Source organism: Melanotaenia boesemani, chromosome 12, assembly GCF_017639745.1.
Source record: "Melanotaenia boesemani isolate fMelBoe1 chromosome 12, fMelBoe1.pri, whole genome shotgun sequence".
Classification (NCBI taxonomy): domain Eukaryota; kingdom Metazoa; phylum Chordata; class Actinopteri; order Atheriniformes; family Melanotaeniidae; genus Melanotaenia; species Melanotaenia boesemani.
Genome location: NC_055693.1, coordinates 25,772,377 through 25,794,887, shown reverse-complemented (window position 1 = coordinate 25,794,887; position 22,511 = coordinate 25,772,377). Strand labels below are relative to the sequence as shown.

The window sequence follows — 22,511 nt, the reverse complement described above, 5'->3', positions numbered from 1 at the left end:
GGCCCAAGTGTTGCACACCACCGTGCAACAAATTCCTGGAAAATATGAACTTGTGTCAACTTGTACAGCTCAGACTAATACAGGCCTCCTGCCCCCACCCCATCCCCCACTGCCTCTTCATTTCTGTAGCATAAATACCTCAAAACAATACCTTTACTTGAGTGGAACGGAGATTATAATCGAGAGAAGTGCAAAAGGGACCTGGTTTGGGAAGAATTATCACAGGGGGAAAAATTGATAAAAGGCTTTAATTAGTCAACATTTATTTAATATATATTTTTGCAGAAATTAAATGTATAAACCTTATTGGCATTTCCCTAAAGTAAATAAGTAAATGAAGATAACACAACTGTACTTGGTCTTTTTTGAGAAATGACCAATATGACACATTTTTGTATGGAAAATGCATGTAAAACTTTGTCAGTACTTGGTGTGATCTTTTTATCTGTGGCAATAATCACAACTAAACATTTCTGTTAACTGCTGATAATACATTAACGTAAGTTTGTTTAACCCCTGTCCGCACATCCTCTTGCTAAAGTAGTTTCAGCATGAGAATGTTAGTGGTTTATCTCACATGAAAGTTACACTTCACATCCTTAAAAACAAGAATTCAGTTCAAGTGAACTGAGAACTTTGACTTTGCCATCCGTAAACATTATTTTTATCCTTCTTTAATCATTCTATCCACCAACCTGTTATGCTGAAATTAAGCATTTTTCATTCTACAAAGATAGTTCTTCAAATTTACTCAAAATGATTTGTTTTAGGCTTTTCCTTGGGATTTTTATCAAAATGTTGAGAAGGAGCTATGCTAATGCAGAGTAAAATTTGGATTTTTCTTTGATCTGCTGTTGTTCTTCTGTGTTCTCCTGATGGTAAATATTAATATTAGTTCACATGAGAGGGGCCTTCGGGAGCTTATAAGTTACCCAGAGTTCCTTTGAGATCTCACAGACAACTGCACACCTTGCCTTGGAGTGATCTTTGTTTGGTTGACCACCTCTGCAGAGGTTAACAACACCTGATTCCTGTGTAATTGCTTAAACACACCAACATATTTTTGCAACAAGTCACTGAATGGGTATGGTTTCATTTTGTTTGTTTCAGTTGACTTCCCTTTACTTTCTTTGAGGGTTTGTTTCATTATGCTTTCAGGTCATATTGATAAAGTAATGTAGAACATTCAAGCACCACTACTTTTCAGGTAGTGAAGACTAAATGAGATAATGAATACTTATCCCATTAAAGGGTGCTTTTTAAAGTCATTCGTTGCTGTGTTCTGTTTACAAAATTTTAGTTCAGTGAAATTGTGGAGTAATATCCAATTACCAAATGATTTCTGCAGAATAAAAAAATGAAGAGCAGAAGTAAAATCCAAAGCAACATGTCATAAGCTGTATTTAATTACATGACAGATTAATTAATCTTATACGATTTGCAGATTAAGGTTGAGCTAATTAGATTATTTGACAATAAAACCTTTTCACCTGTCTGCAACAATTTTTTTTTTTTTTTTTTTTTTTTTTGCAATGTAATGCAACAACAACAACAAAAAGTCCTTATGTCATTTTTTCATTTGCTGTTTTAGGGACATGTTCAGTTTTACCCCACAAATTAGAAAAAATTGTTTAAATATTCCAACCGCAAAGAGAGAAATACAGCTCTGGGGGGGAAAAAAGACACCACTGCTATTTATTCTTACATTAGCATCTTTGAATAATATTCCCAAAAATTTAATTCTTACACCAGAACATCTTATTCTGCTTTATGAGAATAACAAAACTACAATCTGGCAAAGGGCAAAAACAACTTTGAACAATAAAGGGTTTTATCTCAAATCGATCACTCAAGAACCATCACATGACCATCAAACACTGGCAAACTGAGACCGAGTGAAGTGCATGGCACAAACAGGCTCCTATAGCCAGGACTGCCATGCAAAACACCTTAATTGAGGAAAAAGGCCTCAGGAACTGGACAGTAGAAGACTGGAGTAACGTAATCTTCTCTGAGTCCAGTCCAGTCATTTTATGGTTAGATGGAGACGTGGAGAGGCCTACAACCTACAGTGTGTTACGCTGACTGTTAAATATAGAGGAGCAGTGATGATCAAGGGGTACTTCAGCAAGCTGGAATAAGGCAGATGTGTCTTTGTGAAGGTTGTATTAATAAAGCCACATACAAGGCTATCCCATAAAAAATAAAAAAAATAAATAAAAACTTTCTTATGCTAAGATTGTGCTCCCCAACTTAGAGAATTACAGCAGGACAATCCTCCAGGCCACACAGCCAGGGTAATCAAGGTCTGGATGGAGGATCACCACATCAAGAGCCTGTCATGGCTAGCTCAATCTCCAGATCTGAACCCTGTTGAAAACCTCTGGAATGACATTAAAAGGAAGATGACTGTTCACAGACCATCAAGCAAAGCTGAGCAGTTTGATTTTTTGCAGAAAAAGATAGAAAGTTACTCAACAGCCATTTGTGCAGTTTGAGTGGTGGTCTGACTGAGCTGTACCCAGGCTAGTGATGACAAAATAATTGGACTGTTTTGTTCCTAATTTACATGCCCTAACTGTGAAAAATAAAGTGATTGTTTGTGCAAATATTGGGGGGTTTCTATGGCAAAAGTGGATGCAGAACTTCAGTCAAAGATGTCAATACCAAAGTGGTTATTTGATATTGGCCCTCATAAAATGCCACCATACAGCAAATAAAAAAAACAAAATAAAGTGACTTTGGGAACAACATCCAGATAAAGTATGAGTCATGAAACACCACCAACGAAAGGATCCCACACAACTGACCCTGTGATTATTAATGGTAAGATAAGATACCAGATAAACACTTAGTGGAACACAAAACACACAAAAGCATTTACAGAACAAGCTGAAACACTGTGGTGATGTAGTTCAGTATACTTCCTGTGCATGGTTGGATAATAAAACTTAAGTGTAAATGAGCTGACATGAAAGCTTCATTGGAAACATACGTCCTCAGAAAAAGAAAACCAACAATAAAAAGATACTGCCCGTCTCAGTCAGAGAAAGAGTTAAGGAGTGGTGTGCTTTTAATAACCAGCATAGATGACAGACAGCAATTTACAGATACAAACTAAAGTACTGTCCACCGAGAGTATGGTGATAACTGGCCAACCTGAACAAACACGCAGTCATGCATGCACTCTAACACACATACACACACATACACACACAAATATGCACTTACAGTATCAAACTGAAACTAACATCCAAAGTGCATTATTATATTAGCCCTGTATATCATAACAGATTAACAAAAAAGGTACATTTTCTTGATACCAAATAATGTCAGGGAAATAAAGCCTTCTCTTTACGTTTAGAGGAGGCAGCCAAAGCCAGGCATTTTTATTGCCAAGCTGTTGAGGAAGTCCACAGCAACTACTGTATCCAAAGTGCTTCTGGGAGGGATGGAAATGAGTAGTCTTGTCATCATATCTTTACATAAATAAGAGTCTTTGCTGGCAGGCTAAGTCTACACCTGTAAAGAATGGTGTTGACACCATTCTTCAAATCTTGTAATGTGACAGAATTTCCCTTTTTTGTGCGTAATGTTTGACACAGTAGTACCAGCATATGTTTGTACTTGGTGTCCATGTTTTATGAAATGATTATGGTGCAGTAACTGTAACAGGGACACAAATTATATCACCATTATGTGTTATAAGTTGATGTAATAGGGTAAATTTGGGCAAATCATTATACTGATATGTAAACCTTTTTGGTTTAAAAACACATAAAGCTGTGTTTTTGAATCAGTTGTTAAGAGGAGACACAAACTGTGCCAGCCTCTAAAAACTAGATCATCCACGTGTAGATTCTTTGATTTAATATAACTGAACATTCTTTGGTCCTTTGTCAAAAATAAGAAAGACAAAATAGGTAGTTCAGAGAAGGAACATTTTAGGCTAACTCATAGGAATCAAACAATACTTAAAATGAAAGCTTTTGGCGATATAACTGACTGTAAAAAAAAAAAAAAAAAAAAAAATGATCATGAAAATCTAAATCCTGTCCTTTGTTCACACCACTGAGACTAAAGCAAGGACCTAAATAATAACAAAAGTAGTTAAAATTATAGTAATTTGACTACTTTTCAACTCTGTCCATCAGTGGCACAGACTCAGCTGTTTTCGCACCAAGCACTTCTTGCACTGGACAACACAACACCAATGGAAACGGCACAAGCAGTTCTCCTCAAACACCACTGTTTCCTCCCGGTAGCCTCGCTCGCAGCACAACAAATCACAGCCGCTGATGTCCATGGCTGTGCTGTTGCATGTGCGCCCCCGCGTTCCCAGTGAACCCGTTTTTCGATTTGCGAGGCAAAAATCTGGAGACTCGTCCGAGTAGATCAGATCTTGCTTATCCGGTGGCTTAATATTTTGGCCGACAGGAATCAGGGTCTTCCCGTCGTTACCGCCCATCACCTTGGATGCGCCGTTGAAACGCTCTAACAGGCGGTCGCCCACCTCACGGAAATGAGGCATCTTTTTCCAGCACGTGCGCAAGGTGCATGAGCCCGACAGTCCATGGCACTTGCATTCAGTCCGCATGTAGAGTTTCACTGCCTAGCAGGGGGAAGTGTAGAAAGGAGGGGGTGTAGGTTGAGGGGAATAGAGGGGTGAGGAAGGGCAAACAGGTAAAGAAAAAAAAACAGAAAGAGAGAAGCTTGATCAAACAAAAAAAAAGAGACAAAGAACTTTTAACTTGTACCCTGAAGTGAGGCTTTTTGACAAATGACAAGTTCACTAAAGAAAAATTTATTATTGTGTTCTCAATATATCACAGACAAAGCCACCACATCATGCACACACATACACACAAACACACCCACACGCACACAAAAACACTGATAGATGGGTGAGATAAAAGCAGACGCTATTCAGAAGGAATTTTTACCCAACCCCCCTTTCCATCCACGTTGCCTCTGGCCTTCCTACATCTAACAAGCCTTGACAACAGATCATTCACTTATACTGCACATAATTAACCCATCTCACACAAACACACACGCACACCTGTCCATTTAAACACATACACATACAAAGAGTGTGTACAAGCGCACATGCATGCATGCACACAAACAGAAATGCAAACAAATCACAACAAGTTTATTTCTCAACCTCTGGGAATATGTGTGTGTGGTTTTTTTTGTTTTTTTTTTGTTTTTTGTAACTGGTGTTTAAATGGTTTGTCGCTAATGCTATAATTGGACTACATCCCAAAAAACCTCCCTTCTGTTCCTCTCTACCTTCGTTTGACCCTAACAAACTAAGTGCAAACAAACTTAATAACAGCATCTGGTTTTAGTGCAACATTTCTGCAAGTGGAGAGTAACACACTGAGACAAAGAAAAAAAATAGCAAAAGAAACTAAAGTCTAATGAGACTTGAAGGATGCATTATTACCACTTTTTGATAGCATGTTTGTCATGGCCATAACTCATTTGGTGCTAATGCACACAAAAAAGATGTTAAAACTTCTGCAAGGACACCTGCCTTGGAGGCTTATAAACAAAATGTTTGACAAGTTCTTGTTTTTTTTTTGTTTCAGAAACCTGATTCTTGTTAGAATATCAACTTACAGCACTGCACTAATATGGCTAGAGGTGATGTCTTTCTCTTTTACATGTTTATGGAATGAAGGAACATTCCAAAGAGCAAGCAACACCTTTTTTTTTTTTTAATCAAGCTTGCTGATGTGGTGGAAAATGTACTGGGAATCTTACTGATGAAAAAAAAGTCAAACAAAACTTGTTAAACTGTGTCTTACCAGTCTGCCAGCCTCATTGTTGTGGAGGTCAATGAGCGTTCTAATATCGCTTTTACCCCTTCTTCTCTTGGCGTCCATGAACTGTTTTGACTTCTCATAACCAAACTCCACATCATCTCCACAGCCTCCCCACTCCCACTTAACCCCGTCCCCAGATGAGGAGGATGACAGCGGCCTTGGAGGCGCCCTGTTTCTGGTTGCTTCACAGCCACACTGCAGAAGGTCCCCCATACTGCAGGCCTGGGTCACAGCATGCGTTACACCAGCAGCTGTGATGGCATAGACGAACGCCGTCTCTCGTATATCTGCAGTAAGAGGGACAAAACACACACAAGGTTATCAAATGCAGGAGCAGAAAGTCATTTTACTTGAACTTTGACGGCACCAAGAGAAATCCATTTGTGAAGTTTAAAAGATTTAATATTGGAACTAATTTGGAAATGAACCCAACACAGATGGGGAGTTTGCACATACAGTATGATGGAAAATATCAAGATGAAAGAACTGTTAGTTGATATGTAGACAGATTTAAACATGGTGTTAAACTTGGACAAAGCCAGGTTAGCTGTTTTGGGCGTACAAACAGGCTGCTTAGGTAGTACAACAAGCTAAGAAGCAAGCAGGTCAAGCTGATTTTTCTAAAATAGCTTGTGGAATCCAATATGCTAAGTCTTAGAGTCCAACACAGGCATTTATGTTTTCATGTCACTTTAAAAATTTTAAAGCAAAAAAAAACTAAATTAAACTTGTTAAATATGCTAATAAAAATCCATCAAATCATCTAGACATTTGACTGTTAGTCTGGTCAGGCAACTTCTCAGCTTCATGGAAAAGGATAAAAGCACTTTCCTCTTGGTCCCGGTGCATAACAATCTCCAACGTCACTGGATTTGTGGTGCTGAAAGAACAGCTGTGTCTTTGTAATGTACACACATTCAAACACTTGCACTTTCAAACACACTACAGCTGCTGGTTTATTTTGGGTGCAGAGCTTAGCACTCCTGGTTGAAGGAATGTCCAATCACAACTGCAAATTTATTACATGTCCTCCCCATTGGCTTTGGCATTATTCTGACCCTCAACTCAACACGTCATCAACTCAACTCGTCATTTATTCTAAAGACAAAGTAGCATTCATGACTGGGCTAAAATAAGGGAATTCTGATTTCTAAGTGCTTTGTTCTTTGTTTAAATTCATATGGAATCTAATGTGTATTGTTGTATATATTTTACAATAAGTATTTAAACATTGATAATAGAGATAGGCGATATTTAAATGCTTCATGTCAAACCAAAACTATTAGTTTATTTAATTTTTTCATTAATACCAATACTTTTTGCCCATTTAATGACAACCACAAGAGTACAATGTGCATTAGTATCTTTATTGCAAGGGCAATATGGAATATGATTACAACTCATAAACCTAAATACTTGAGTATTGCTTACAAAATTATAACAAAACATATTGAGTAAAATAAATACAAATAAAATGAAAATTAATCCTTTTAAAATTATATAAAAAAAATTAGACTACAAAATATAAAAAAATTGAATTTCTTAAATTTAACATAATATAATAAAAAATATTAAAACACAACATTGTCATCACGAACATTAGCAGTATCATTATGACATCATGACTTCTGATAGGCTACCATTACATGTGCCATGGTCGATATGAAAGGGAGACACCATAGCTGGGTTTTGCATGTAATTTTATAGCCTAAAATTCTGGAAATAATGAAATGAAAATAAATTTCATGGTTTGAATTAGCACAGTGGTATCTTGTTACTCAAGAGTATTAAATCTGATATTTGGACTGGCAGATATCAAAGTATTGACTCCAGAGTGTTGGTATACCTATCCCTATTTGAGTATAAAACCTGACTGTTGGGGTTATCTTTACTGGTGTAACTAAAGTTTGCTGAGGAAAAAGTAAATGAAAAGGCCAAATTTTTATTTATGTTTTAGCAAATTATAGGAAAGATGAAAACAAACAATGATATGATGCTGTTAGCAAAACATAGTGTTATGCCATGAGTATCTATTACTTGCATAAAAATTGTAACACTACTGAATTACAATTTTCCTCTGGGAATAATAAATAATTTTTAATTTAATTAATTTCACTGATATACTATGTCCATGAAACAAAAAAGGAGTTTAGAATTATTTTGATGTATACAAATCTTACATACTCATGGTTACTGTGGCCCTCAGTGTCAATGTATAGTCCTAAACATTGTAGACTGACATATACTATTTACTCTTCTTACTAGTTACTTACTACTTCTGGTTATTACTTTGGTAATACACCTCTAAGTCAGTAAGGGAGATCCTAACAATGCCAAGACAATTTTTAAGGGAATGCTAGCATGCTAGCGAACTGTTTCTTCAGCTGCGCCTTTAGCTGACTCTGCAACGCTGGCTTATTGTAAGCACAGTGAAGCTGTTCTGGGTTGCATCTGTTCAGTATAGTGAATTAGTAGTGAAGGGGAAAAGAGTTCGGTTAATGAGGATGTTTTTTTTCACACTGATAAGGCCCAGCTGAGTGATGAAAAAGGTTTACATTAGTGACTAGGACTAATTAGCAACAACTGCAGTGCTGATAGTGACTGAGATTGTTCTCTTGTGGATTTTATTTCATGGCAATCAAATTTAAACCCAAAATGTTAAAAGTCATAGGATTACCAATCTCCAGTGGTTGTTGACATAATGTAGTGTGAACAAAAATAAAAAACAGACTAGCATAGACTAAAATCGTAGGGTTACTTGCGTAACTCCTGGTTCTTTGATAACAGAGTGAGGTGTTTCACTATGGGAAATCGCCTTGGCGTGACCAACTACGGAAGCTCCAATGACATCACGTCTGTCAGTGACAGACCGGTCAAGCCGTGCTCGGGGCTCCGCCCCCTCATATTAACACGGCCGACCGACCCCTCCTACTCATTCTAAGCAGGTTTCTTTCCGTGCCCTGCAAGGAGGGAAGTGTTGGTGAAACACCTCACTCTGTTATCAAAGAACCAGGAGTTACGCAAGTAACCCTACGTTCTTTTTCTAACTTCGCTCGGTGTTTCACTATGGGAGATATAGCCCACTCCCGAATTGCATCAGCTCCCTGACGCCGTGAACTTTAATGAGTAAAGAGAGACCTTTACCCTAGATCAGCAACACCTGCCTCCAGCACAGCGTGAGACAGTGACTGACGAACAACATTGAGCCTATAAAAACGCACAAACGTGTGAGGTGTTGCCCAACTTGCTGCTGTGCAAATGTCCCGAACTGACACTCCTCTGAACAGGGCCCACGATGAAGCCATGCTTCTAGTAGAGTGGGCTCTCACCCCCAGAGGAGGCTGGGAGCCCTTACATCTGTAAGCAACAGAAATGGCCTCCACTATCCAGTGTGACAGTCTCTGACGAGACAACGGTTTACCCTTATGAGGAGTGGCCCAAGACACAAACAACTGATCGGTTCTCCTGAACCCAGCTGTCCTATCCACATATACCCCCAGAGCCCGCACAGGGCACAGGGTATGAAGCCGCTCGTCCTCCTCCGAAGAAAACGGTGGAGGGTGAAAAGCCAACAGCTCCACAGACGGACATCTGTAAGAATGCCCCATCACCTTAGGCACGAACGCCGGATTAGGTTGTAAGTGCGCCTTAGCCCGCCCCGGGGCTAACTGCAAACAAGAAGGATGGACTGACAGAGCCTGTAAGTCACTCACCCGCTTTGCAGTGGTCAGAGCCAGAAGCAAAGCTGTCTTAATTGAAAGAAATTTCAACCCTATTGCCCCAATGGGCTCGAAAGGGTGGTTAGAAAGGGCGTCCAGCACCAGCGACAAATCCCACAATGGCACCAGTGGCCTAGACACTGGGAGCTTGCGGCGGGCCCCCTTCATGAAGCGGCACACCAAAGGGTGCTGCCCCGCCGACTTATCACCGAAACCCACATGACAAGCTGAAATTGCTGCCAAATAAACCTTAATTGTGGAGAAAGCCTTTCCTTTATCCAACAATTCCTGTAGGAAACAGAGCAATGCCACCACTGAACACTGAAACGGGATAATGCCCCTAGGCTGGCACCAATCCTCAAAAATCCGCCATTTACCACTGTAAAGGGAGCGGGTGGAGGAAGCCCTAGCATTCTGAATAGTGTCAATGACCTCTGGAGGCAGGCCCGCAGCATTCAGGTTCCACCTCTCACTGGCCAGGCCCAAAGAGACAGCCGGTCCGGGTGAGGGTGATAAATCTCGCCCCGAGCCTGGGAGAGAAGATCCCTGCGTATGGGGAGTGGCCATGGTTCGTCTGCCAGAAGCTGTATTATCTCTGCTATCCAGTGTTTGGACGGCCACCGAGGAGCCACCAAAATCAGTGTTAGCCCCTGCTCCCGCACTCTGGCCAGAGTCGGAGAAATCAGGCTGAGAGGCGGAAAGGCATACAGCAGAACATCTGGCCACTGGTGGGCCAGAGCGTCGACGCCCAGAGGTGCGCTCACGTCCGACAGAGAGAAGAACAGTGGGCAGTGAGTGTTTTCTTGAGAGGCGAAGAGATCTACGTCTGCCTGGCCGTATCTCCGCCAAATCTGTGCTACCACCTGTGGGTGGAGCCTCCACTCTCCATACAGCGGGTTCCCCCTGGACAATAGGTCCGCTCCCCTGTTCAGAATCCCTGCTACATGGGTTGCTCTGAGAGACAGGAACCTTGAACTGCTCCACACAATTAACTTCTGAGCTAACCTGTGCAGCTGCAGAGACCGTGTGCCTCCCTGGCGGTTGATATAAGCTACCACAGTGGAGTTGTCTGTCTTCACTAAGACATGACGGCCGTAAAGATGGGGCAGAAAATGTCTGAGTGCCAAAAACACTGCATGCATCTCCAGTACATTTATGTGAAGTTGCGCCATCCGCTGGGGCCACACGCCGTTGGCTGTCCTGCCCAGAAGCGCCGCACCCCACCCCGAAAGAGAAGCGTCCGTCGTCATGGTTACCCTGGACGACACCGCCCCCAGAGGTACGCCAGACGTTAATATCGTCGGGTCTCTCCACCGCCGGAGTGCCATAATGCACTGCGCCGTTATCCTCACTCTGCGGCGCAGATGACGCTGAGAGCTCAGATGCAGAGATGCCACCCATCGCTGAAAATCCCTCATCATAAGCAGCCCCAGCCGCACCACAAATATCACGGACCCCATGAGTCCGAGAAGCCGAAGGCATAGTCTGAAACTCACTGCTTTCCCCAGCTGAAAAAGCGCGAGACACTGACTGAATGCCGTCACCCTCGCCTCCGACAGCCTGACGCGATACGAGAGGGAGTTTATACTGAGCCCCAAATACTCTGTGCATTGTGCCGGCTCCAGGCGCCACTTATTGCCTCGTTTATTCTGAAACCGAGGTCTGTGAGGTGATCCAGCACCGTAACGGAATCTTTGATCACCTGTTCCCGAGAGTGAGAGCAAATGAGATAGTCGTCTATGTACGAAAATATCCTGATGCCGCTGTTCCTCAGAGGAAACAGCGCTGCTTCTACACACTTGCTGAATACCCTCGGAGCTAACGAAAGGCCGAAAGGGATTGTCTGAAACTCGTAGGCCGCCCCTTGATAGGCGAACCTGAGGAATTTCCTGTGTGCTGGATAAATGGCAATATGAAAATACGCGTCTGCTAAATCGATCGTCACAAACCAGTCGTTTGGACGAATCGAGCGGCAGAGCACTTTGTGTGTTAGCATTCTGAACGTGTATTTTCTTAAGTGTTTGTTCAATACACGGAGGTCCAGAATTGGCCGCAGGGATGAGCCTCCCTTCTTTGGAATGAGGAAGTACCGGGAATAAAAGCCCTGATGTATTTCCTCGCTCGGAACCACTCTGATTGCGTGTTTGTTTAATAACGACACAATCTCTTCTTCCAGAACATGAGCCGACGCTCCGTTCGCTACTGAAGCTAACACACCGTTGAATTTGGGTGGTTTCATAGCAAACTGCAGTCTGTAACCCTTGGCAACCGTTGACAACACCCAAGAGTGAACTGCGCATGCGCGCCACCTCTCCACCCGAGAAGCCAGAGGTCCCATGTCGTCGCACTCGAGTGACGTCATCACTCCGCGACGGCGAGAGCTCTCCGCCGGAGGAGCGTGAGCTCCCCCTTCTGGGGACAGCGGACCCAGGCGGGGTTCCCTCTTCAGTTCGATTATTTTTGTGTTTTTTATTTTTGGGGAGCATTCTGCCCTCAGCAACTTGCTTGGATGCAGGAATGCATTCTTTAATCGTTCTTTTTCCCCTGAATGAGAACAAAGGTGCTGTAAAGTGTTTGGTGGCACTAACAGAAACCTTGGAGACATTTGGTGACACTGAATGAGTGCTTGGTGACACTGTGTAACCTGCCCTTGAGTCTTCACTCCCATCATTTGTGAGGAGAGAGACTGAAGGAGGGCTCCTGAAGAACTGGGAACAATGGGAGCCTCCAAACTTAGAACCAAGGGACTGTGTTCCTCCCTCCTTCTTTTGGGTGGAGGAAGAAAAGGTTGAGGAGGCTGTGCTAGGTTGCACGCTTCTTCTTCCCCTCCCCGGGGTGGGAAGATGGCCTGTTCCTGGCAGCCACTGCTGCAAAGGAGTGTTTTCCCCAAGGCTTAGAGCTCTCTGCCTTGGGCTGGTGGCCTGTCTGCTGTGCTGGCCCAGGCTTCTGCATCCTGGTGCTGCTGGGTTTCCTCCTCATTGCTGATGCTGCAAAGCCAGCACTGGGAGGCTGAGGAGGGCGAGGCTGGGGTTTGCGCGGTAAGCAGAGGTCAAAAGCTTCTCCCTCCTGCTTCCTGCGCGTGCTGGTTTCCTTCATCCTCTCCAGCGCAGGGCCAAAAAGACCTTTGGTGGGGTCATATGCTGCATCCATGATCTCAGCCTTCTGAGAATCACTTAAACCAGACAAATTCAGCCACAGGGCTCTCTCACCTGTGACTGCTAGCCCCATGATGCGGCCACATCCCTGCACTGCTCCCCTGGAGGAGCGTAGGAGGAGATCATTCACCACGCATATTTCATCCCAAAGGAGGGGGTTGGGGGTCTGGGAATCCAGCTGGCGACCCATCTCCTCCAAAATCTCAGCCTGGTACGCTGACAGAAGTGTGACAGCGTTGAGGGAGCACACTGACTGAGCTGCATACTTATACATCCTCTGGTAAATAGATGCGGTGAGGCGATCTGATTTACTGGGCAGAGAAACGCTGGATGAGGCTGAAACTGACCTGCGATTAGGATGTAGGTGGTATGCCACTGAAGGCTCCACCGCTGGGGGTTCGGCCAGACCCAGCTCACTCATCCCCTGAATCTCCAGCTTGGAACAGCCCTTGGTTGGGAGCTTGCTCTTGAAAGGGGATGGCCAGTAACGGCTCATCTCCTTCATACAGGCTGGCACCGCTGGTAAGAGCTGTTTAGGTGGAGGCTGAGCTGGCGGGAGCCTCTTACCATCATACAGGTCCCGCTCCGCCCCCTCTGCACCCTGGGCTGCAGGCCATGCAATTCCCAGTTTGGCAGCAGCACGCTTACAGACTTCATACAAGTCGCTGTCCATGGGTGGAGCAGCCTCGGCACCGCTAGGTGGCCTCGACTGTTGGGGTGGAAAAGAATCGTCCTCCTCTTCTTCCTCCATATCCACCATGCCGAGGAGGTCAGAGTCAGCATCGCACTCTGCGTCCTCATCCCCCAGCACCCCCTGATCTAGGTCGTCGAACAGCGGGGGCATAACCGGGGATTCAGTGTCCATCAAGTCCGCCCAGCTCGTAGAGACTCGCGGCTGATGGACGTCGGGCTTGGGAGTGGCGGCTGCCAGACAGGGGTCCTGACTGTTAGCCACAGCTACTCTCAACCTCCTTTCCAAAATTTTCTCAGGCATTGAAGCACAGTGAGAACATGATTGTGGGTCAGCCAGCGAAGCCTGGGCGTGTTTAGGGCCCATGCACGCTATGCACATCGGGTGAGGGTCCCTGCCCGAGATGGTCGAACCGCATGACGCGGGACACGGGCGGGATACAACCTCCTTGGCCTTGGGCTCCGACCCTTTGGCGGGGGTGACAGCCGTAGACATACTAAAGGAAAGGGGACACGACAGGTTAAAGGACTAGACTCGTCACAACACGTTAGCCTGTATCCACGCTGACGCTAGCAGCAATGCTAAAACCTAGCTATCAGCAGCTGTACGAGTTAGCTCGTCGTGACACGTTAGCTTAACTCGAGTAAACAGTCCCGGTAGCAAGTTAATGTCACCGAACTGCAACCACTTCAGCTCGCCTTGACGCGTTAGCCTTAGCTACACAGATACACGCTAGTGCACCGAGCAATTACACCGGCTCACCGCGGGAACAGCTCGCCCTGACGCGGACACTGCTCTTTACTGCGCAGCTAAACAGATTACTTCCTACGAAGTACTTACTCGGCACAATCCTGACTAGGGTGAAACTGCGTTCGGCAACGTACTCCTTGACGGGACGCCTGTGAACTGTTAAGCAGCTAACCCTGTAGCCTGGAACGCGCTGAGGGAGCAAGTAGTTTCTCACGGGAAGAAAGCGAGAATGAGTAGGAGGGGTCGGTCGGCCGTGTTAATATGAGGGGGCGGAGCCCCGAGCACGGCTTGACCGGTCTGTCACTGACAGACGTGATGTCATTGGAGCTTCCGTAGTTGGTCACGCCAAGGCGATTTCCCATAGTGAAACACCGAGCGAAGTTAGAAAAAGAACCTCATTCCCTGTGGACCTCAATGAAGTCACAGAATGAATTATTCTGAGATAAAGAAGACTGGCTGTAAATTGTGTGTGTGTATATGTGTTTGCTTGTTCATTCAGCTGAGGAAAATGGCCACCCTTCCCAAAGTTGGATCTGCTCGAGGTTTTCTTCCTATTAAAGGAAGTTTTTTTTTCCTCTTCCCCTGTTACCCGCTGCCCCATGCACACTTAGGATGAAGGGCTGAATCAAATAGAAGATTTAATGCAATCCCCTGATTTCTTATAAACTGGCTAACATAAACACAGTTATTATAAATTGGATTAATGCGGATCATATAATGGATTTGTTTTAACTGAGTCATAAGTGGATAACAATAAATTAATAATGGATTTAATTTCACTAAGTCTGTAAAAATGACCAAATAAAATTAACTGAATTGAACTGAATTGAATTGAATTGAATTGAATTGATATTTATATTTTATTGGGTTGGACAGTTGAAGCTCAGTTGTGGGGGGTCAGACCACAATGCTGGAGTTTTAAGGTTAGACTTAGCACAGCCTGATGATAAGGGTGCCATTACAAATGTTAATAACAAAAACAAAACAAACAAAAAAGTTGACATTCTAGTAAAAATACTCTGTGGTTTAGGTTTGGCCAGAAGTGCTTAGGGTTAGCAAAAATAAGTAAAAGTAAAGTCCTCTTTCCTCTTTAGGGAATACATCACAAGTGTGTGTGATAGAATTCAAGCTAGTGAAATACTATCCATCCATTGTCTTGTGACTGGAGAGTGAGTGAATGACTTTCATTCCTAAGAGTTGGATGGCAGTGAGGTGCAGTCAGCACCATCAACACTGCCAACTCCATATCTCATGATGGGATTCATTACAAAAAGGAACACACACACAAAGAATGGGTGGCGTGTGACAAAACCCGCACACGCCAGCATGCCTTGATATCAATACCAGCTGTACACCCTGACACCATAAAATGTTTCCAGTGTGGACAAATTTGCATGTTTGTGTGCTTGTGTGTCATTGCGTAAGAGAGTGAAAAGTAAAGCACTTGACATTTAACAACATTTCACCTCATTTACTGTTTATGTGGAGATTTTATCTTGTTATCTTTTTGTGGGATTGGACTTGATTCAGGCAGAATATTATCTGCAGACATAGTGCCAGTCAAAAATTTGGACACACTTTTCCATTAAACTTAATAAGAAAGTGTGTTGAAATGTTTGACTGGTACTGTATCTGTGTATGACATACAGTATATAGCTGTTCTTGTACTGTGTACCTATTACAGCTCAAGTAAAACACAGCTTATTATTCTTGGTGTTCTGAAAAACAAGGTGGAGATTTTCAGAAGACACAACATACTCAAAACACATCGATACAACTATGTAGACGTATATGTACAAAACAATAGTGCACAATTATTTTATGGACAATATGGCAATAGAAACCAAAGCAGTGCCCAAACAAGCAAAGAGGCTGAAGACAGTTCCTAGAATTTTCTGTATTTTGTACAAAAAATTGTAAAAAAAAAAAAGTAGCCATGTTTTACTTTAAGAAAAACACTGTTTTGTTTGTTTTTTTTTTTTCAATTTGAACTATGTTTTCATTTGTTTTATATTTTTTGAGATTATATCCTAAAAAATTTTGGTGTGGGGTGAGAGAAATGAAAACAAGCTAAGGGCTGAAAAGAGAATAAAAAGAGAAGTGTAAAAGAAGGTATCAAAAATCTGGTGATTTGAGGTACCTTGTTTCACATTTTCCTTGCAGACATGAATTCCAAACAAATTCTCTGCCATGGTGGGTGTCTGGGCCTGTCTATGTCTGCTTCCAATTCCTTCTGCAGCATTTAGCACATATCTATTTAATCACTTTTCAAAGTTTAGGCAACAACAGGGGTGATCAGGTTTGTTAAAGCTCAGACAATGACCTTACTGTTAAGCAATGGGTTCAAAAACAAGAAAAATTACAACAAACAATACTCTCTCACAAAATGAAAGGAATTACATATTTTGGTGTGATTTGGTGACACCTGCAGCCACTGTTTATGACATCAAGTGCCTTTGGCAGTTGCACATGCATGAACGTCTGCAGTGTGAGCTGTCAAGGACTACAATACATCCTGCAACAAGTTATAAGCTATAATAAATAAATAAATAATAATAATAATGATAATAATAATAATAATAATAATAAATATTGTTATGAGAAACCCCCATCAGACTTCCAGTTGTATGGGCAGCCCAGCAATGTCGCTTCAGCTGGTGCAAGACTGGATCTGCTCTGCTGTAACCTGGTTGTTGTGTTGTTGCTTTGTGAAAATCAGAGATTTTCTGAAGAGTGCGGAAAATTTGGCCCAGAATTTCTCAGTGAAAGTTGTTCACACTTGAACGTCACAAAGTGCAACAGATGCATCCTCAGCTGAAAATACACAGTGGAAAATCTCTGTTCTTTGTTTACAATACATCAAGAGTGGCAGATGAGACTTCTTGATTACTGTCTGTGTTTTTATCCATACATGTCTTTGGACATAAGCACAACATTACATCAGTGTGCCTACAACAATACTGCTGCCCCCTGTGGAAAGCAAGGGGGCTGCAGAAAAGGGTATAAAACCAATAGAATATGCAACATCATGCAGCCTGTTACAGCTGCAGCTCATTTCTTAAGCATGTGTGAAAACACCTTTACTAAACAAAGACAATATAGGAAGAGCTTTGTTAGATACCTTGTTTTCAAAGTACACATTTTTTTTATTACACTTCAACACATTTATCTGATAGTTTTAGTTAATTTTAACAGTTGCACATCAGGAGTCAGATGCATCAGAGCATACCTTTTGACGATTTTATTTTTTATTTCTAAGCATTTCCATTTTAATCATTGGCCCATAATGCTGTTGAGTGTTTTCTTCACATAAAAGGCCTATTTGTGTTGCCCATATTTTAAATAAGCTGTAATTATGCACAGATTTAACTGGGTAATGAGAAAATTGTGAAATCCTTGTCTTGACCGTGTATGAGTGTGTTTGTGCGTGTGCAACCGCTGGACAGCCCTAGTCAGGTTTTTGTTTATTCTACTGTGCAGACCTACACACACACACAGACAATCTATTGTTACTTAAAAAGAAGAACCACAACATCTCTTATGTGATTACCTGCATCACTGTGTGCTGGTTGTCTCACACTGCGAGTCAAGACTGCTTCAGGGTCTGCATGTTATTTAAACACAGCGCAGATCAAGGAAAAAGGGATAATAACTGCCGGTTAATGACAAGAAGCAGAAATCTGACCTTGTTTTGGAGCAGTGTGTGTGAACGGTTCATGTCCAGAGGAAAGAATTTTTCAATTCTGACGCAAAATAAAATCTTGTGTCAACATGCTCATTTATTCATTTGCACTTCTCGCAGTAAATGGCACTGTTTCAGTAACGTTGTGAAATCAGCTAAAACCCCTATTTGATATATATATATATATATATATGTATATACATATATACATATATATATATATATACACACACACACACACACACACAGACACACACATATATCCACAGTTCATGCATTTCCACACTTCACACCTTCCTTCTTGGCCAGTTTGATGCAATTCAAAAGTAAACATTTGCACTTTTAGTGCACTTTTTAGTGTGTATGCACTTATTTAATTATTGTACAACTGGAAATGTGAAGCATCCGTTATCAAGCAGATGATCTGAAACATCAAAAAGCATGAAATACAAACAGATATGCTGGCTACAAGTTTCATTTTGATCAGCAAATTCAAGTGTTAAACTAGCAGAAGTTGATCCTATCTCAAGATTATGTGGACATAATGCTGTTATGTCCCTTTAACCATGTAACAAAGCAATAAACCTTTTCTACAGAAAGTTATCTAACAGACACACCTCAGTGCTGCAAGGTTTACACTGAAATATTGGCTAAAAACTAATTAGTTTTTGCAGAAATTTGAGGGTGCAAGTCAGGTTGGTTGTTCTCAAGAAAAGCCCTACAGGTATGTCTGTGTTTTCAACTATACAAAAATTCTCTGGCATCACCAAATCACAAACAAACAATCAAATAGTGTTTTTCAGAAATACAATATACTACAAAAAACAAAGCAGGTAACTCACAGTCAGTATTAACTTAAGGTGATATTTTATCTTTAATGGGGTTGTTTGAAGTATTTATGAATAAAAGGTGGCTTACCTTTTAGTAGAGAGCAAAATTGTGCTCAAAATTTTAAGGAAATTTACAAGATAAGGCTCCATATACACACCATGTGTAAAGCAAAATTCAGGTGCAACACCACATGGCATCCTAGAAGAAAAAGTCTGCGTCTGCTAACTACTACGAGGAATTTTCAGCAGCAACAATAATTTGTGAAGGGCAGAGAGCCAAAATGACAAATACAATAATAACAGTTGAGTTTATAAGCCAGCATTTCAGACTACCACAGTTTTACTAATTTTATTCGCTGTAATTTTTATATTGGAAGATTAGTTCTGACAGGAACCCCTAAGCAGCCTTCTGGAGTTGAGTCAAATTCAACATTTCAACAACGGTGCCAGGATTTTTATCAATCACAAAATTGCTTTATGGGCTGAAAGCTAAAACAAAGTCTTGTGTCATTTTACTGCAAATAAAGCTTGAGTAATCAGAAAATTTTGTAACAGCTTATTATCACAAAACTCTAAATAGATGTCAATGAGGTTAAGTAAACCACAGAGGCTTTTTTTTCCTTCTTTTTTATAGTTACTGGTACTAGTCTATGATAAACACCCATTCAGACCAGATCCAGGTAATTAAGAGTGAAAGCTTCAAAGCAGAACAGCACTTTGGCCTTCCCTATAGACAGGCAGGAATTTGTGATTAATCGTCCTCAACTGGTAGGTTCTTGCCCCCTTTTCCATTCTCTTCCTCTTGCTCGTTTAGTTTTTTTCTTTCTTTCTTCACTGATGGAGACACTGGCAACAGTTGCACTGACAAAATTTAGTTCATATAAGAGAAGGAAATATGCATTTTAATAGTAAAGATTTAGCTATATGAACTACAAAATTAACACAACTGCTACACTGCATTTTAATTAGTTTTCTTCAATAAAGGTTCTGATTACCATTTCTAGAATAACTTACAGGTTGCATAAAATTGATAAGGCACTGATATAATTGATAAAAAGAAGTTCAAAAATGGCATACTGTGAAATAAATGAGAACAAAATGTTAAGCATTAGTAAGGTTTGACATAAAACACAACTAAGAACAGAAAAAGGTTTATACAATATGTTTTTCCATTGTTAAGCTGCTTGAATTAATATTAAATGTAGCTTGTTTGTTAACTAAACACAGATCAGAAGGTCACTGGTAAGGCCTGGCAAAGAACAGACAAGTAGCTCTCTAAGAAAGTAACCACACAAGAATAAAGCCAACACAGTAATTGCAGTAGACCCAGCACTGACCCGATGTCACTTATATTACAGACTTCAAAGAGTTTGAGAAAAGATGTTCGAAGATCTTAGGAGAGATGCTAAGAGAAAATGCAATCTTAGCTAATCATTTCAAGCGCACCCAATCTGATGAGGAGAGTCATTCAAGTGTGAATATGTCTAGTCTGAAATACAACAGCCGTCCTTGTCTGTTGGACTGTCATCAGACGGGGATCTGACCTCACGTTGACGTAAGGACATCGGCTGCACTCCCAAGGTACTGCTGGCTGAAAAATTGGAAGTGACGTTTTTGTAGCGTGTTTACATAAGCTTAAACTCTTATGAAAAGATTTTGGAAGAGCTGATAGAGAAAGCGAAGGGTTTTGCGGGGATCTATGTCTACGCATTTCTAGTTAAAAATTTAATAAATCTATAGAACTTGATTGATTTTAAGGACATTATTTTCATTTTTGTCAACAGCTGATAAGATTATTATAATACAATTTATTTAATGTGACGACAGACATCTTCTAAACTACTGTATCGAAGGTTGGACTGCTCTCTGTTTTTACAAGGTCCTACCAGCAATACATGCCTCAAAGCAATCAAGCTAAAGGGAACAGTCTGCAAGTCTTAAGGCAATTAGGATTTTTCATGTCTGCTTGGCCATGTGCCCTGTGTTGTGTAAATTTCTCATCTTTCAGCAGTCTGTAAGGGTTCTACTCTGTGGACAAACCACATGGAGCCCTAATATTTTTAAGCAACTACCTACACATCCACTGGATTCCTTTTCATTCAGAGAAGCAACATTTCAGGCTAAAAAAAACAGAGATCGGGAGATTCACAGTTATCCAAATGTCAACAGTTTACTGTAGACTGAATACATGCCCATGCATGGGAAGCTTTGCAACTGGCCTGAAAGTAGGAGTGTAACAATTCATCAATCTACATCGATGCACAGACTAAATGATGATTTGAACACTGTAGATTTTTTGCTCATGTTTTACTTAATTTTCTTTCAGCCCTTTTGTCTTTTTTGCCTGTGTTGTCTAAATGGTTCTTCTTTTGACAGGCAGTTTGCTCACACTCTTACTGGTAGTTCCACTGCTCAACATTTCAGCAACAGAGAAAATCAAAAAAAAGCTACCAAGGCACTACCATCGTCCTTAGTACCACAACTTTTCCTTACCTGGAAGAATTTCTACTTGGAGTACATAATCATTTTACATCCCAACTTTTAGGGCTGGGAAATATATCAAGATTTTCAAATACATCGAGACTTTATCACACTCGATTTATAATGAGGGAGAATCATTTATATCGAAATAGGTTGTTTTGACTTAAAAGTATCTTTTTTTTTCCATTTTGCACAACTGTATTTTTGTTATGGTCTTTGAAAAGTATTTTTCATTTTTGTGTTAGAAACATTTCATATAATATACAGCTACTTTAATTTCAGTCAGCTGTTTTAATGAACCCGTGCTGTTGATCTTTATATTGATGTATATATCTTATATCATGATTCAGGTAAAAAAACAATGAGATATGAAATTTAGTTCATATCGCCCAGCCCAACAGTATCATTTTTCTACAACTCAATCAAAATTTGCCTTATAAAGATAAGTCAAAGCAAATACCAAGACAGTGAAACTTAACTTTTAGCTGAGTAAAAATTCATAGATAATGTTGTAGAACTAGGAAATGGTAAGAGTGGCTTTACATAGACTGTAAAAAGAGGTAAGAACCTGTAAGGTTTTACTAAAATTGAATGTCAAGATTAAACAACTTGCATAAATTGCAAATAGTCCCTTCTGTACAACTACACAAGTGTAACATTTCCAGTTTATGCTTATATTTTTGGTCTGTGTGCTAAGCTGATGCATACTGTAGACATTAGACCCATACCTGGCTTGGTATGCTCAATAAATTAGCACATAGAATCAAATGAGTAGTTTTTTTTACTTCATAAAATATAATACAGGAAAAAGAGTGTCAGTACATAAGCAAAAGCGGATGCAACATTCCTTCATTTCTCACCTTGTTGAAGTATTTTGCCAAAGTATTTGTTGTGACTGGTGCAGTTCCATCGGCGGTACCTGAACTGGTACTGGCACTCTCTGACACCCAGCCTGGCTCCTTTGGCCACCTCGCTGACAATCTCTGGCTGAGTCTGGCACAGCTCAGCCTGCTTCCCCGCCAGACGTTTCGCCTTCCTGCAAATGCTGTTGGGGTCCATGACCAGAGGACTGCCCACGGCCCTGCAAAAGTTTAAAGCGGGTTAGGAAAGGGGTCAATCTCTAAGCAACATGTCAACAAAGGAAAGTTCACACTGCAATCAGTTGCTGCCAAAAACCAAAGCAAGCTAAGTTTTATTCTTTGGCTCTTGAGCCTGCCAGCTCTACCCACCACATCTGAGCTGTGGCGACAATGTGCTTGTTGAACAGGCACGTGGGAGACAACAGAGCACATTTTCCCAGAGGCATCTTAGCTCTGACGTCAGATTAACAAGTCTGTATTTTGCTGTTGGACTGCACTGGGAAGAGCTG

The 22,511-nt window shown here is 41.4% G+C and overlaps 1 protein-coding gene across 1 annotated transcript in view; it reads right to left on the bottom strand.

Moving 5' to 3' along the window:
* Nucleotides 1-3,071: 3,071 nt before the first annotated feature.
* Nucleotides 3,072-22,511, bottom strand: part of wnt6b (wingless-type MMTV integration site family, member 6b) — a 32,972-nt gene continuing 13,532 nt past the window's right edge. The window contains exons 2-4 of the mRNA XM_042001116.1: nt 22,003-22,223; nt 5,817-6,121; nt 3,072-4,612 (exon numbers count right to left, since the gene is read on the bottom strand). Of these exons, the coding sequence (XP_041857050.1) occupies nt 4,151-4,612; nt 5,817-6,121; nt 22,003-22,223 (988 nt within the window). The 3' untranslated portion in view covers nt 3,072-4,150. The remainder of the gene's footprint in view (nt 4,613-5,816; nt 6,122-22,002; nt 22,224-22,511) is intronic.